General features: G+C 45.0%; 1 protein-coding gene across 3 annotated transcripts in view; it reads left to right on the top strand.

Moving 5' to 3' along the window:
* Positions 1–15,250, top strand: part of CADPS2 (calcium dependent secretion activator 2) — a 351,450-nt gene that overhangs the window by 179,096 nt on the left and 157,104 nt on the right. For all 3 annotated transcript variants that reach the window (XM_081878161.1, XM_081878160.1, XM_081878159.1), the window contains exon 8: positions 1,484–1,623. In XM_081878161.1, the coding sequence (XP_081734287.1) occupies positions 1,484–1,623 (140 nt within the window). The remainder of the gene's footprint in view (positions 1–1,483; positions 1,624–15,250) is intronic.

The following is a 15,250-nucleotide window of genomic DNA, read 5'->3' as shown; positions in this document are numbered from 1 at the left end:
AGCCACTGAAAAATGCAAAATTCAGCCATCCGTACCCTCAGCAGCCAGTATTAAGGCTGTGCAATTAATATTTGGCATGATGTAGATCAGGGGTCAGCAAACTTTTTTAGCCATGGGCCGGTCCACTTTCCCTCAGACCATGTGGTGGGCTGGACTATATTTTGCAAAAAAAAAAAAAAGAAAAGAAAAAGAAAATTGAATGAATTCCTATGCCCCACAAATAACCCAGAGATGCATTTTAAATAAAAGCACACATTCTACTCATGTAAAAACACCAGACAGGCCTCATAAATAACCCAGAGATGCATTTTAAATAAAAGGACACATTCTACTCATGTAAAAACACACTGATTCCCAGACCATCTGCAGGCCGGATTTAGAAGGCAATTGGGCCGCATCCAGCCCCTGGACCTTAGATTGCCTACCCCTGATGTAGATCAATGATATTTTTCCACATCGGTGTTAGTGAGCCACCAGTTTTGTTGAATTGGAATATAACTTTTAAGTAACAAATGTCATTTTTAATATGGAAAAAAGGAATAGAATATTCTACAAAATATTTTAAATAAAGAAGTTACAGGACTGTCTCCAGAAACTATTATGATATTTGCTATTTCATGACAATGAATGAAGACTACAGAAGCTGCTCAATCCTGCAGGTGCTTGCTTTGGGGCATTGTTGTTCTAGCATGATGCCTCAGAGGATGCACTTAATAGAAGAGGTTTTTTTCTGTAGAGTCTGCTACTGTGCAGGTGTCGACACTGGTGAGTATAACTTGCTAAATGGTGGCAGAGAGCAAGGCCTTCTCTGTTGTGGCACCTCAACTGTGGAACTGTCTCCCTCTAGAAGCAGGAATGACAACATCTTTGGTTGTGCCATCACCAAGCAAAAGCACACCTGCTGTCCTGGACCATGGGGGGGGGGCGGATAGTAGTGTTTCTCCTTAATACATGTGTGTTTTTTGTATGCTCCTCTGGTTCACTGTGGCTGGTACTATTAATTATTGTGATTTAATTGTTCTCTATGTTGTACAATATTTTCTCTATGTTAGAAACTGCACTGTCTACAAGATTTCAAAGTGAAACAAATACTCCATGCCCTCTCATAATTTCATTTTATATCTTGTATAACTTGTTGTTTATAGCAGGGATAACTTGAAAACAGCGCATAGTCCCATCTTGAAAATGTTTGTATCGCTTGAAAGGTTGTTTTTCAGGCGCATTGAAGCTTTGAATTCATGAATGAAACAGGTTTGGTGTCAAAGTGATCCGAAATGTGCTGTTTTTGGGAAAATAAACTTGTCTGCCTTGAAGCTGGATGTGTTAAAATGAAGCTGAAGTCTTTAAAGATTTGCTTCTTCTATAATCCCCTTTCAAGCAGAAGAAAAGTGACAGAATCACCCTCTGTACTGGCCAGAGCTTACAAGCCAATTGGTTAGAAGTTTTTCAGTGTGATAAACAGCTCTCATTGTGTTCTCCACAGGTAGTATTATATCCAACATCCAATAGCTCAAAGTCACCTGAGCTGCATAAAATGATCGTCCCCAAAAACAGCCAAGACTCTGATTTGAGGATAAAGCTGGCAGTGAGGATGGATAAACCGGCACACATGAAGCATTGCGGGTGAGTTTTGCAAGCAGCAAAATTTTAATTCTGTTTCCAGTGGACACATAGTTTTTGTTTGGTTTGTTTTTTGTTCTACTGTATAATCCAAAGGGGGGAAATTAAAGAAGTAATGCAAGTATGACTAGAGGAAATGCAAGCTTTGTTTAAACTAAGAGTAAGTTGTGGCTTGAATTGAATGTATAATAGAGTCATTTGAGGATCAAAAGCCGTCAGGGAAAACTAATGTATGCAAGAATGAATATTCGCTGGATTTTTAAAAGACATGCTCTTGAATTTTGGCATTATGATTTCCATCAAAGGTGTTTGTTTTTTTTTTAAAAAAAAAATTTAAATATCAGTTATTCCTGTCTCTTGTGTATGAAAAAATTGTTACATGCAGTTATTTTCTATTGTAATTTTCTAAGAGTTTGATATCTGCTCACCATTCCTCATTCCCTGTGAATAGTCTAAAATATCAGTTCCCAAGTAGCTAAGTATTGCGGACCTTTTTCAAAAGCCAAGCTATGGACCCCCTACTTCTGAAAGTTTTGATAACTTGATGGGTCTGCGGACCACCAATTGGGAACTACTGGTTTAAAAAGATGATGGTTTCCATACCCGGGGGCACCTCAGGTGGCAGGCTGAGGACAGTTGAGAGGGGTAGCAGATTTGTGCCCTGAGAAACATGCCACTCATTACCTCCTGTGCTTGTTGTCCCAGCTCTTCCGCCACTGCCCCTGTTTCTGTCCAGCCTCCTTTTCCCTTTCCCACCCCTTTAGCACAGTGGGGCTTCGACAGGCTGTCTCCAGTTGCCTCAGGCAGAAGAGGTGGCGCCATTTTGTATTTTGTCTCAAGTAGCACAACGTCTGGGGCTGGCCCTGGCTGTTGCCCATAGTGCCTTGAAAACCCGTTTTTGAAATGAAGGGGGCATGGGACAATCAGGTTGCGAGATGACGGGAAATTCTCCCTCTTTGAGGAATAAAAAATTGCACTGGGCATGCCTCAGCTCTTGGGCCCACTCAAAGTAGCTCAATGGATCCTTCTCTAACAGTAGTAGTAGTAGTAATAATTTATTTATACCTCACCCATCTTTGGTTCCCTAAACAGGGCTGCCTTCAGATGTCTTCTAAAAGTCAGATAGTTGTTTATTTCCTTGACATCTGATGGGAGGGCGTTCCACAGGGTGGCCGCCACCACCAAGAAGGCCCTCTGCCTAGTTCCATGTAACCTGACTTCTCGCAGTGAGGGAACCACCAGAAGACCCTCAGAGCTGGACCTCATTGTCCGGGCTGAACGTGTCAGGAGCTGAAGGAATCTGTGTGTGGCTGCCCCATGTTGTGAACCACTGAACGACTTTCTCAGGGAAGAACTTTCCAGACTGACTCTGCCCACCCCGGGATAACTGCTAGACCTTTATGGCCAGGAAGGAGGGGGAAAGCCTTCATTTTTTAACTTGCTACTTTTTTTTTGCAACTGAGCAATATCATTTGGCATGGTGTGATATAACTGTGGCATCACCCTTCCAACACCAGCCGCTTGCCACCATGGTAGTATAGCGTCAGGAACTGGCTGGATGAGGAAGAGTGTTGGGAGCCCCCCACCCGAGAGCCCCCCAGGGAGGGCACTGAAGACGATGACTTAGATCCTGGGATTGAGTCATCGGGGGGGGGGGGCAGGAGAAGTAGAGCCTTCCAGGACAGGGTTAGAGGCCAAGAGTCACAGTGTGAGGACAAAGAAGAGTCAGAGGTTGCCCCTCTGCTACACAGCAGCAGGACAGTCCCATTCCTGACGGCTTGCCTCCCCCTGTGACAACCCGGTTGAGGAGAGTCCTCCACATTGCTGAGCAACAGGCCGGACAGGCCCAGAGGAGGAGCTCACCCCCTCGACTCAGCCTGTCTGCTTGGGAAGGATCCAGAGTCATGGTTCCCAACAGGGGGGCAATTTGATTTTTAAGGGGGGCAATTCGAGAATGAGTTATTAACAGTGAATGGCCTTTTAGGCTTCCTCCACATGAATAGGAGCTCACTTTTTGAATGAGAAGAATTATGGGGGGGGGCATGCATCATGATTTTAGAGATGCTTAGGTGGGGCATGGCTGAAAAAAGGTTGAGAACCATTGATCCAGAGTGAAAGGCGGGAGGAGGAAGCTAGTGGTCAGTTTCAGCAACGTCTCAGCTGGGTTAAGGTGAACCAGAGGACTCTGCTGTTATTTTCTGTTAATAAAGAGCTAATTGCATTCTGGGTCTCCTGTGTGTGTGCCTGCCCTGTGGTTGACCACGCTCCTTAACATCTCCTTGACACATAGACAGGGCTCAGCAACAGTGGAATTGAGTTCCTACCAGTGTGTCTGTGCAGCCCATGGTTTCTCCACTTGCTGTCTCAGCCCTGTCTCAGCTGCAGAGGTGGTTAGACCCCACTACTGTTGTTGTTTAGTCGTTTAGTCGTGTCTGACTCTTCGTGACCCCATGGACCAGAGCACGCCAGGCACTCCAGTCTTCCACTGCCTCCTGCAGTTTGGTCAAACTCATGCTGGTAGCTTCGAGAACACTGTCTAACCATCTCGTCCTCTGTCGTCCCCTTCTCTTTGTGCCCTCAATCTTTCCCAACATCAGGGTCTTTTCCAGGGAGTCTTACCTTCTCATGTTGTGGCCAAAGTATTGGAGCCTCAGCTTCAGGATCTGTCCTTCCAGTGAGCACTCAGGGCTGATTTCCTTCAGAATGGAGAGGTTTGATCTTCTTGCAGTCCATGGGACTCTCAAGAGTCTCCTCCAGCACCATAATTCAAAAGCATCAATTCTTCGGCGATCAGCCTTCTTTATGGTCCAGCTCTCACTTCCATACATCACTACTTGGAAAACCATAGCTTTAACTATACGGGTCTTTGTTGGCAAGGTGATGTCCAGTATCCCTGCCAAGAAAACTCCATGGACAAAGACCCCGCTACTACTTGTTCCTAAACTCCAGTGTGTCCCCATGTTCTTGGTTACCCTTCAGTCCTGATTTGCTGTTTGCTTCCAGTGCCCTCCTTGTTCCTTCATCCTGCCTCCTAGTTTTGCCCCAGCCTCCCTCACCGGTGCCAAACACGGACCTGCCGGGCTCCCAGCTCATCTCAGCCTGCTGCCCACGGCCCGGCTCTGACGGGAACAAAAAGCCTCAGCAACGCTGTTCCCCACAGTTAAGTGTGAATACCTTCACAGGGAAACAGCAATAATAATAATAATAAAACTCTGCCTGCGAGGGAACAAACCGTTCCTTGTGTACCAAAACGAAAAGGTCACTGTATAAATAATTTATGGCAGGATTTTTAAAAATTTATGAAAAATACTATCTTTGAGCTCCAAGCGAGGGGAGCGGTTTCAAATGATTAGGATGTTACTGTTCTGCCTACAGTCCATGAACAGTACAGTTGCCCCTCTAAAAGAGGACCTCCCTACATCCAGTGGTTTTAGAAAATCAGTTCCCAGGTTCTAATATTACCTTCCTTGGTAAGGTGATTGAGAGTGTGCTAGCTAGGTAGCTGCAGGTATGTCCAGAAATAGATTATCTGGATGCGTTTCATTCTTGTTCCAGGCTGGTTTTAGCGTTTGGCCACCCTGGTTATCCTTGGAGAGACAGGAATGTGTCTGTTGCTTTTCCTTGATCTCTCAGTGACTTTCAACACAATAGAACATGGTGTCCTTCTGGAATGATTCAGGGAATGGAGGCACTGTATTACAAAAAATAAAATTGTGTGTCTGTCTCCACCCCGTTCCCTTTAATCCCCCAATCTCACTCCAATCGTTAATCTCCACCTGATGAGCAGAGATTAAATCCTGCTGCCTACTCTGTGAAATCCGCAACAGGAGAACAGGATCACACAGCCAGGGCAGGATCAAATCTTGTCCTCTCATCCGTCAGCTGACATCACCAATGGCGTCTTGTCAGGGGACTGTCAAGAGAATGCAGGTCATCCACAGGTCAGGAGTATTACTTGAGACACAAAATGCAACTAGCTTATACTCACAAAAGTAAAAACAACAACAACGCAACAGAGCTCATCAGAACTAGTCTCCCCTAGTTGAAGACATTGCTGGAACTGGTGTCTGGCCCTTCCTTCCCTCTCTAGGCCTCTCAAACTCTACTCCTCCCAAGCAGCCATATACTGCAGTGATGGGAAGAGCTTCCTTTCTGGGCCTGTCTGGCCCATTGGTCATTAATTTGCAGGACTCTTCATGTTCTGGGTGTCAGTGGAGGAGGAGAACTAGCAGGAATGGAGCTGTCCAGCTGCTGTCCAGCTGTAGAAGTAGCTTCTGCCTCTTCTTCACTGGTCTGCGCTCACACAAGATTCTTGGCACCCAGGCCTGTCCTGGAATGGCTTCCTTCTTCCATCCCATCTGTGCTCACTCAAACCTCCTCCTTCTACTACCTCCCAACTTGTCCCTTCAACAGACTGATCCCCACTGTCCTGGGCCCATGTCTCCTTCCTTTGTGCCATCCCTGGTGGCGGTCACCCCTCTTCCTCATCCAGTCAGACCCTGACATGTCTGTGGCTTGAAGTGTTTATGCTGGCCTTACATTGGTTCACTGGTACAGCTGTTTCTAGGCTGGGTTGCCCTGGGCTTAGTTGCCCATTCTCTGTTGACCTCCCGTCTGGACTGCTGTAATGCTCTCTTTGCGGGGCTGCCCTTGGAAGAGACTGCAGCTAGTGGAGTATGTGGCCTTTAAGCTGGCAAGTATGGCAGCCTGGTAGTACCATGTGTTCTGAAAGCTGAGCACCGGCTTCCTGTGAGCTTCCAGTCCCAATTCAGTGTGTTAATACAAAGCCCAATCAGCTTGAGACTCAGGTAGCTAAAACAGTGCTTCCTGCAATATCAACCATCACAGACTCTAGAGTCGAGCAGGAAAAAGGGCTCTGTTAGTGGTGCTGCCATTTGTGAAATGTCCTCCCTGGCGAGGTGCATTTGTCCCCCTCTAATATCTTTCAGGTGGAGCTTAAAAACACTCATTTGCACCCATGCGTTTGACAACTGAAAGATACTGTTCCAGTGCATGGATAGCTCAGTTGGTTAAAGCGTGATTTCTGATAATGCCAAGGTTGCAGTTTCTATCCTCATATGGGGCAGCTGCATATTCCTGCTTTGCAGGGGGTTGGACTACTGCAATGCGCTCTACGTGGGGCTACCTGGAAACTACAACTAATCCAGAATGCGGCAGCTAGACTGGTGACTGGGGGCGGCTGCCAAGACCACATAACACGGGCTGAACATAACACCGGTCTTGAAAGACCTACATTGGCTCCCAGTACATTTCCGAGCACAATTCAAAGTGTTGGTGTTGACCTTTAAAGCCCTAAACCTCGGCCCAGTATACCTGAAGGAGCGTCTCCACCCCCATCATTCTGCCCGGACGCTGAGGTCCAGCACCGAGGGCCTTCTGGCAGTTCCCTCATTGCGAGAATGAGCAAAGCTACAGGGAACCAGGTAGAGAGCCCTCTCGGTAGTATGTATGTGGCTGTTTTACACATTTTTATATGCTTGTTTTATTTTCAGTAGTTTTGTTTTATCACTCTGGTGCTCACAGCCCTGGACTTCTTTGGGAGGAAGGGCAAGGAGTGAGATGAAATAAAATATTTGCAGTTTCAACCGTTTCAGCTAACTGCTTGGGACCCAAAGGGTGGATCGTGAAAGCCAACTTTGTCACATCAATTCTCCTGGCTTTGGCCAGGAAGATGGACAGCTTTCCAAGCATTTAATCTCAGTTGAGCATCAGTGGAGCTTGGATATCTAAAATACAGAAGAAGTCTGAAATGCATTGGGACTAACTGATAATATTAATCCCTGGGCACATGCATCCACTGAACAGATAAGCAGAAGCACTGGTTTTAACTCACTTAAGGTTAAGTGACTTCAATTAAGTGCAGTGCATGGCTTAAAACAGAGTTAACCTTGGATTTATGGTAGGTAGTTCACAATATGGTATTGTATGTATGGTATTGTCAACTACAGTATGTATGGTGTTACATGCTCTTGACTGCTGCTTGTGGAACTGAGACCCGATTTGCACTTTTAGGGTATTGTACTAGAACCTGAGAGAGCAGGGTTCGAATCTCCACTCAGCCAAAAAGCTCACAGGCTGATCTTGGGCCAGTCACCAGCTCTTAGTGTAACCAACCTCACAGGGTTTTTGTGAGGATGAAATGGGGAGGAGGAGAACTACCTTGAGATCCTTGGAAGATAAAAGTGACATATAAATATAATTAGTAGTAATAATAATATTAATAATGAAACACTACCATGCGGGTGGCGTTGTGGGTTAAACCACAGAGCCTAGGACTTGCTGATCAGAAGGTCGGCGGTTCGAATCCCTGCGATGGGGTGAGCTCCCGTTGCTCAGTCCCTGCTCCTGCCCACCTAGCAGTTCGAAAGCACGTCAAAGTGCAAGTAGATAAATAGGTACAGCTCCGGTGGGAAGGTAAACGGCATTTCCATGCGCTGCTCTGGTTCGCCAGAAGTGGATTAGTCATGCTGGCCACATGACCCGGAAGCTGTACACTGGCTCCCTTGGCCAATAAAGCGAGATGAGCGCCACAACCCCAGTCGGCCACAATTGGACCTAATGGTCCGGGGTCCCTTTACCTTTACCATACAGCTTTAAACAGCCATGGCTTCCTCAAAAGAACCCTGGATTTGTTCAAGTTGCTGGAAGTTGTCAGGAGACCCCTGTTCCCCTCACCAAACTACAATTCCCAGAGTTCCCTGGGAAGGGAGGATTGAGTGTTAAACCACTGTGAGAATTACAGCTCTATTGGGGGGGGGGGGCTCCAAACAACTCTCCACACACTCAACAAACCACATTTCCCAGGAATCTTTAGGGGAAGCCATGACTTTTTGATACCACTTTAGATGTAAAGTGCAGACAGGGCTGTGTAGACTTAAGGGGGGAAACATACTTCTTAGAACTGATTCCTTCTAGCATATATGCTATGTGTGCATCTTGACTTGGAAGAAATGCCTAGCTTTGAAAGTAACATTACCTGAAAAATACGTTTGGTTGGATGGGTTATGTTTTAGCATAGCCTAGTGGCCAACAGCACATATTACATCGTCAAGCCAAAATATTTTAAAAACTCATTAAAAGTTGCTAAATAAAATCAGCAAATACAGAGTTATTGACAAGGGAGGGGACAAACAAGAAAGCAAAGAGGAGGAAACATTCTTTATAAGTTTTAGTTGTTCTCAGTATACTTGTTTGCTTGTGCCTCAGGTGTTTACTACTAACTTAAGAGACACACAAACCTGCTAAGTCATACTAGCGGTTCATACAATTCAGTATTATCTGCTTTATGAGGCAGGAGCTCTAGTTAAATATGTTAAGTTAAATTAATTGGAGAAGCTTGCAAATAACAGATAGGCTTAGGATTTAATCAGGTAATGGGATGAATTAGTATATTTAATACTGAATTGGAAAGGAAAACAAAAGGATGTTAAGTGATTAAGTTAATAAGAATAGTGGTTTTGGAAAACCGTTAAAATGATATACACTGAAATTCAACCAGAGGGATATGAGGAAGTCACTTTACAATGTTACTAAGTTTGATTTAAATACAGTAGAGATTTATGTTTGTTTGTTTGTTTATTTGTTTAAAAAACATTTGGAAAATCAATTTTTAAAAATTGGGGGGGGGGGGAACAAGAGAGGCAGCAGCTCTGCAGGGTCTGAGCAGACCCTTTCCTGGCTGTTTCAAACCCTTTGTTTGGAGGTTAATATGAGCTGATCTGCTGATCTGTGGGTTATATTATTCATTTTTGCAGGGGTGTGGATTTTGCAAACATCTTGGATTTTTGTTTTGTTTTTTTAATTTCAAAGCATAAATCAATTAAGGCTGTGTGCATCTTTTGTTTCCAGCTGTGAGAAAGTCGATCAAGCCTTGCCACAGATTGCATAGGGAATTCCAATCATTTCTGAGAATGGAATCTCTACAGTTTCCTAATACGTCTTTGCTCTGTTTTTTAAAACTGCGAACCCTGCAAACACTCGTGGCAAAGTGTGCCAAGCCTTTGTCATGAGAGGGCAGTCTCTTCATCAGATCTTATGGTGTGGGCAAGATGATACTGGTGAACGGGGGCGGGGGGTGCACTTTAGATACCCTGTACCTAAGCCATTTGGGGCTTTTTACGCAATATTCAGCACAGTAATTGTTTCCGAAAGCATCTTGGTGACCAGTGCAGATGTTTCAGAGAAGGAGGGCAGAATTTTATATATATATACCGTATTTTTTGCTCTATAAGACTCACTTTTTCCCTCCTAAAAAGTAAGGGGAAATGTGTGTGCGTCTTATGGAGTGAGTGCAGGCTGCACAGCTATCACAGAAGCCAGAACAGCAAGAGGGATTGCTGCTTTCACTGCGCAGCGATCCCTCTTGCTGTTCTGGCTTCTGAGATTCAGAACATTTTTTTTCTTGTTTTCCTCCTCCCAAAACCAGGTGCGTCTTGTGGTCTGGTCCATCTTATAGAGCGAAAAATACGGTATATAAAAGCATAAATGTCTAGCCTTCCTGGAATGTTATGGGACAAAAGCACAGGTACTTTCTAAGCTACCTCTGTAAAATGGCAATGAGTGTGGTAAGGCTGCAGCAATGAAGCACACAATAAGACAACACAATAAAGCACTATAAAAGGTAAAGGGACCCCTGACCATTAGGTCCAGTTGTGACCGACTCTGGGGTTGCGGCGCTCATCTCGCTTTATTGGCCAAGGGAGTTGGCATAGAGTTTCTGGGTCATGTGGCCAGTATGACTAAGCTCGATGGCCCTTGTGGTCTCTTCCAACTCTTGTGGTCTCTTGTGGCCCTTGTGGTCTCTTCCAACTCTATGAAGTTGTGGTCTCTTCCATCTCTTCTCGATGGCCCTTGTGGTCTCTATGAAGCTTCTTCTGGTGAACCAGAGCAGTGCACGGAAACGCCGTTTACCTTCCCGCCGGAGCGGTACCTATTTATCTACTTGCACTTTGACGTGCTTTCGAACTGCTAGGTTGGCAGGAGCTGGGACTGAGTGACGGGAGCTCACCCCGTTGTGGGGATTCAAACCGCCGACCTTCTGATCGGCAAGTCCTAGGCTCTGTGGTTTAACCCACGGCGTCACCCGCATCCCAGTATAAAGCACTATAACGCTAGGTCAATTTGCAGCACACCTCTACAATCACTTAGCATATTTTTCTGCGAGTTTGTTTTCATGCTGTGTGTTCAGGCTGCCAAAAATATTGGTGTTGATTCTGACATTTCAATCTTCCTGCATCAAGTTGCATACCATAGGTTGAATCATAGGAAATAAAGTTAAGTTTTTGCCATAAAAATGTGATGGCATTTCAACCTTTTAGGTATTTGTTTGTTCTTGTTCTGAACAAAATGAATAGATTTAAATCAGTTTACCCAAAAAATAAGGAAATGCCATGCAGAAATTATTTTAATGAGTCATTGCATAATGATGATGAGATCACATGCAAAAGGGTTAGGGAATAAAGAAACAGAAGTGTACATCCTCCTGATAGATCCATAGAGAACAGATTATAGCAACAAGCTTGATCTTTTTTTTTTTTTCTGGCAATAATTGCTAGTAAAGGGATCTTGGAGACCTTTGTAACAAGTTGCAGCCATTTTAATTGCAGAGAGAAGCCGAGAGGCTTTTAATTGCCAGAAGATATATTACTAAAACGAGGTATCACTTTGCATTCATTTCAGAGTAATTAGTCTGAAATATTTGCAAAACTTGGGGGAAATCAGATACAAACTCAACTTTTTTTAACCACAGTTTGGACTAACGTCCCATACAGTGCTATGCAGATGAAAGGTTTCCTTAGTGGTTTAGGCTATAATCCTGTGATTGGTTGGCATTTAAGCCAATTGACTGCTCTGGGAATAAACTCTCAACTGTGTATTGGCCTCATCAGCATGTTTCAATCATGGGGGAAAACATCTGAATCAGGTTCTTTCAATTTAAATAAATAATCTGCTGTGATACTTTTATGCACTCATCAACACTGCAATAGAGCTTCAGTGCAATCACGTTTATTTTTTACTGAGTTATTAAAGCTCTAGTAGGAGACAAACTATTTCAGAATGCTTACAATGTTCCCCCTCCCCCCTTTTTTGTCTTACCTGATTTGCTAACTGCCTGGAGCTTCTACTGCCAGGCTTGTAGAATTTTTGTTTTTGTATAAAATAGTATTTTATTGATGTCCAATAGCCCTGATTCTTCTTATTTCCACTTACCTAGACATTGCTTTGAGCCACTTTCCCCATACTTAAGTACAGGTACCTCGGGTTAAGAACTTAATTCGTTCCAGAGGTCAGTTCTTAACCTGAAATTGTTCTTAACCTGAGGTACCACTTTACCTAATGGGGCCTCCTGCTGCCGCTGCGCCGCAAGCATGCGATTTCTGTTCTCATCCTGAAGCAAAGTTCTTAACCCGAGGTAATATTTCTGGTTTAGTGGAGTCTGTAACCTTAAGCGTATGTAACCTGAAGTGTATGTAACCTGAAGCGCATGTAACCTGAGGTACCACTGTAATAATTGAGCCACATCCCTTTCTATTTATTCCTTTATTTATTTTGTGATTTGAGTTTTTTTTATGCATATCCCATGTAATACAGCCTTCATAACCTCTCATGGCATGGCAATAAAGATACCTGGTGCATAATTCTCATTAGAATAGCAAAGTACTGCATATTTATTTTATTTTTCTATGCTGGCTTGTTTGGTAAGTAATAAAGGATTAAGATGTCGAGCAGGTAATAGTCTTTTAAAAAGGTAAAGGTAAAGGACCCCTGACAGTTAAGTCCAGTCGCAGACGACTCTGGGATTGCAGCGCTCATCTTGCTTTACAGGCCCATCAGCCCCAGCTATCAGCATCCATGGTCCCTAGGGATGATGGGAATTGTAGCCTTGCAACATCTATAAATCCACAGGTTTCCCCATCTTTGATACAGATGCACATTTATGTCTTTCCCTTTGGTGTGGATGGGAAACTTCATTTACATGTGTTGACTGTTGTCACATTAAGATGTTTCCCCATGTCTAGTACTAAATATGTGCTGTTTCTTGTTGTGCATGTTATCTCTTAACCTATGGCTGCGTTCAACACAACTTGTGGTCAGCTTTGAGGGGCTTCTGTCTCAAGATAAAACAAAGCTCTGTTTTCCCCCACAAAAGCATGTTTTGTTTCTCTGGAGTCTGGCCTATTTCTTGTGCATCTGTTTAGGCTCATTCCAGTTCTTTCTAGCACTGAGGAGAGAGAAAAAAATACTTCATTGTGAAACACTTACAGCTTCCATTTTGATTACATATTGAGAAGCATTTAATTATCTTATCTCATTTAATTAGCTTCGCTGCTGGGGTCAATTGCTTTTTTATTAGCATGGCAGACTTCCGACTTTGATTGGCATGAAATAACATAAAACGCCGTATTTCGTTTTAAGACGGCACACTTCCGAGGCTTTGGCCATTCTGTCATTTTATCAAATTGTAACATGTTATGTTGTGCGTATTTCTATCAGGACCAGCAGAACTTCTCTGCTTTCTGATCAGGGAATTTGAAGGCGGAATGTTCTTAACTTTCTGAATGAACAGACACAGAAAAAGTCAAGGCGTAATCCAGAACAGTAGTGCAGTTTGAATTTCTATGTTCCTTTGCACCATTCCTGAAGCTAGTGGTGCATATTTTTAACGCTAATTAAATTTTGTGATGAAAATATAGCAGTCCCTTAAATTCACACGTCTCCACATTGACAGTGGATGTGGGCATAGACGAAGCCTACACAAAAAGACTTGGTTAGCTCGTGATACTACACCAAACTATGGCTTAGCGCAGGGCTCGGCAAACTACGGCCCAGGGGCCGGATGGGGCCTCCCGGCTCATAAATCCGACCTGCAGACCCTGCCACCCACTCAGTCAGTCCCTGCGCGGGGACTAACTTCCGCGACACTGGCACGGCTTTGGATTGGCTGCAGGAAGTTCCTGCAGCCAATCCAAAGCTGCGGACGGCTCTGGGCAGGTGGCGACGCTGGCGCGACTTCTGATTGGCTGCAGGAAGTTCCTGCAGTCAATCCAAAGCCGCATCACCCACGTGCTGAGGTAAACCTGGTGCGGCTATGGACAGAGGGGCAGGCGGTGGGTCTGGACCGCACCATGGGCATCGTGACAGGTGCGTCGTGGGGCTTCAGCTGGAGTTTGGCGTGCCTGGTGCCCAGCTCGGCAGTGCTGCTGGTGGTGCGCTCGGCGGCCACCCTGGAGCAGCTGGAGGGCTATCTGTGCGCCACCTGCCCGCCAACCTGGCCTTGGACGATGGGCCGCAGCGTGTGGTGCATGCCGCCCAGGAGCTCCATGGGGATGGGCTAATGGAACAGCTGCTGCTCGTCAACAATGCCAGTGAGTGAGTGGCACCGAGACACGCTCCTGAGCACGTGCAGAGTGCGTTCCTCCTCCAGGTCTGGAAGCAGCTGCAGGACCGGCTTGCAGGTATTTTTATGTTTTGAAATATAGTCTGACCCCACACAAGGTCTGAGGGGCAGTGGGCTGGCCCCCTGATAAAAACGTTTGCTGACCCCTGGCTTCGCACAAGTGTGCACTCTCCCAGACAGGAATTCATGGCCACTTTGCTCCTCCACTGGTCCTGCTGTTGCTCTGCACCATGGTTTGGCTTAGCTCGTAGTTTGATTCTCCAGACAAACCATGGGCTGCAAACCGAGAACAAGCCTTGTGGCTCGTGGTTTGTCTGGAGTGAGACAAACCATCACTCAGCAGCACAGCTGTAACACGACCCAGAAGTAGAGCAGAACAGCCACGCTCTCTTATCTGGGAGCCCACATATTCCTGCTAAGCCATGGTTTGGTTTGGCTTGGCTTGGTTTGGCTTGGCTTGGCTTGGCTTGGCTTGGCTTGGCTTGGCTTGGCTTGGCTTGGCACTGCAAGCTAACAAGGTCACAGATTTCCATGTGACTGAGAAGCCTGTGCTGTCAGGAATGTGCACAGGTGTTCAATGTGAAGTTGGGGAAGGGTCTGGGAGCCACACACTTGAGGATGACATGTGAGGAAGGGAGCTTCGGTTAACTAGACCTGCTTAGAGCAATTCTCCGTCATGAAGGCAGCCATCAAGGTACATTAATGGCCTCAATGGAACTTAATGACTCTTGCTATATAGGCATTGCTGTACAGAGAAGAAGCTAGACCAATCTCCCTTGGGTTATGAGGCTGTATTTTGCACAATGTCCATACCACAGAAAGACAGTTCCTTCTGTCCAGGGACTTATTTTTTTCACCCTTAAGGTAGTACTGTGTACAGTACAATACGTGTTCAGCTACACACTTGCTTATAAAAGGCAGTGATAAAGTGCTTTCAAAAGGCAACTCTGATTATATTGGCATTTGTGATACCAGGATGCAGTTCATGCACAATCTATGTTATTAATCCGTTGTAGTCTGGTGAGCAGTATATGAGCTATCTAAAACTAATACAAGCAGCTTCCGGTCCTCTGTATTAAACAGCATTTGCCACAAGAGGGCACCATGGTTTAAAGGAAAGCTAAGAAACTGTTAAGCCTACGGGTGAACTTGAAGTTCAAAATGTAAAATGGGCAATGTGAAAAGCGTTTCGGTTTCATTTTCTATTGGCAA

Source organism: Podarcis erhardii, assembly GCF_964252035.2.
Source record: "Podarcis erhardii genome assembly, chromosome: 10".
Taxonomy (NCBI): domain Eukaryota; kingdom Metazoa; phylum Chordata; class Lepidosauria; order Squamata; family Lacertidae; genus Podarcis; species Podarcis erhardii.
Note: the sequence above shows the minus strand (reverse complement) of the source record. Positions and strands in the feature narration are given on the sequence as shown.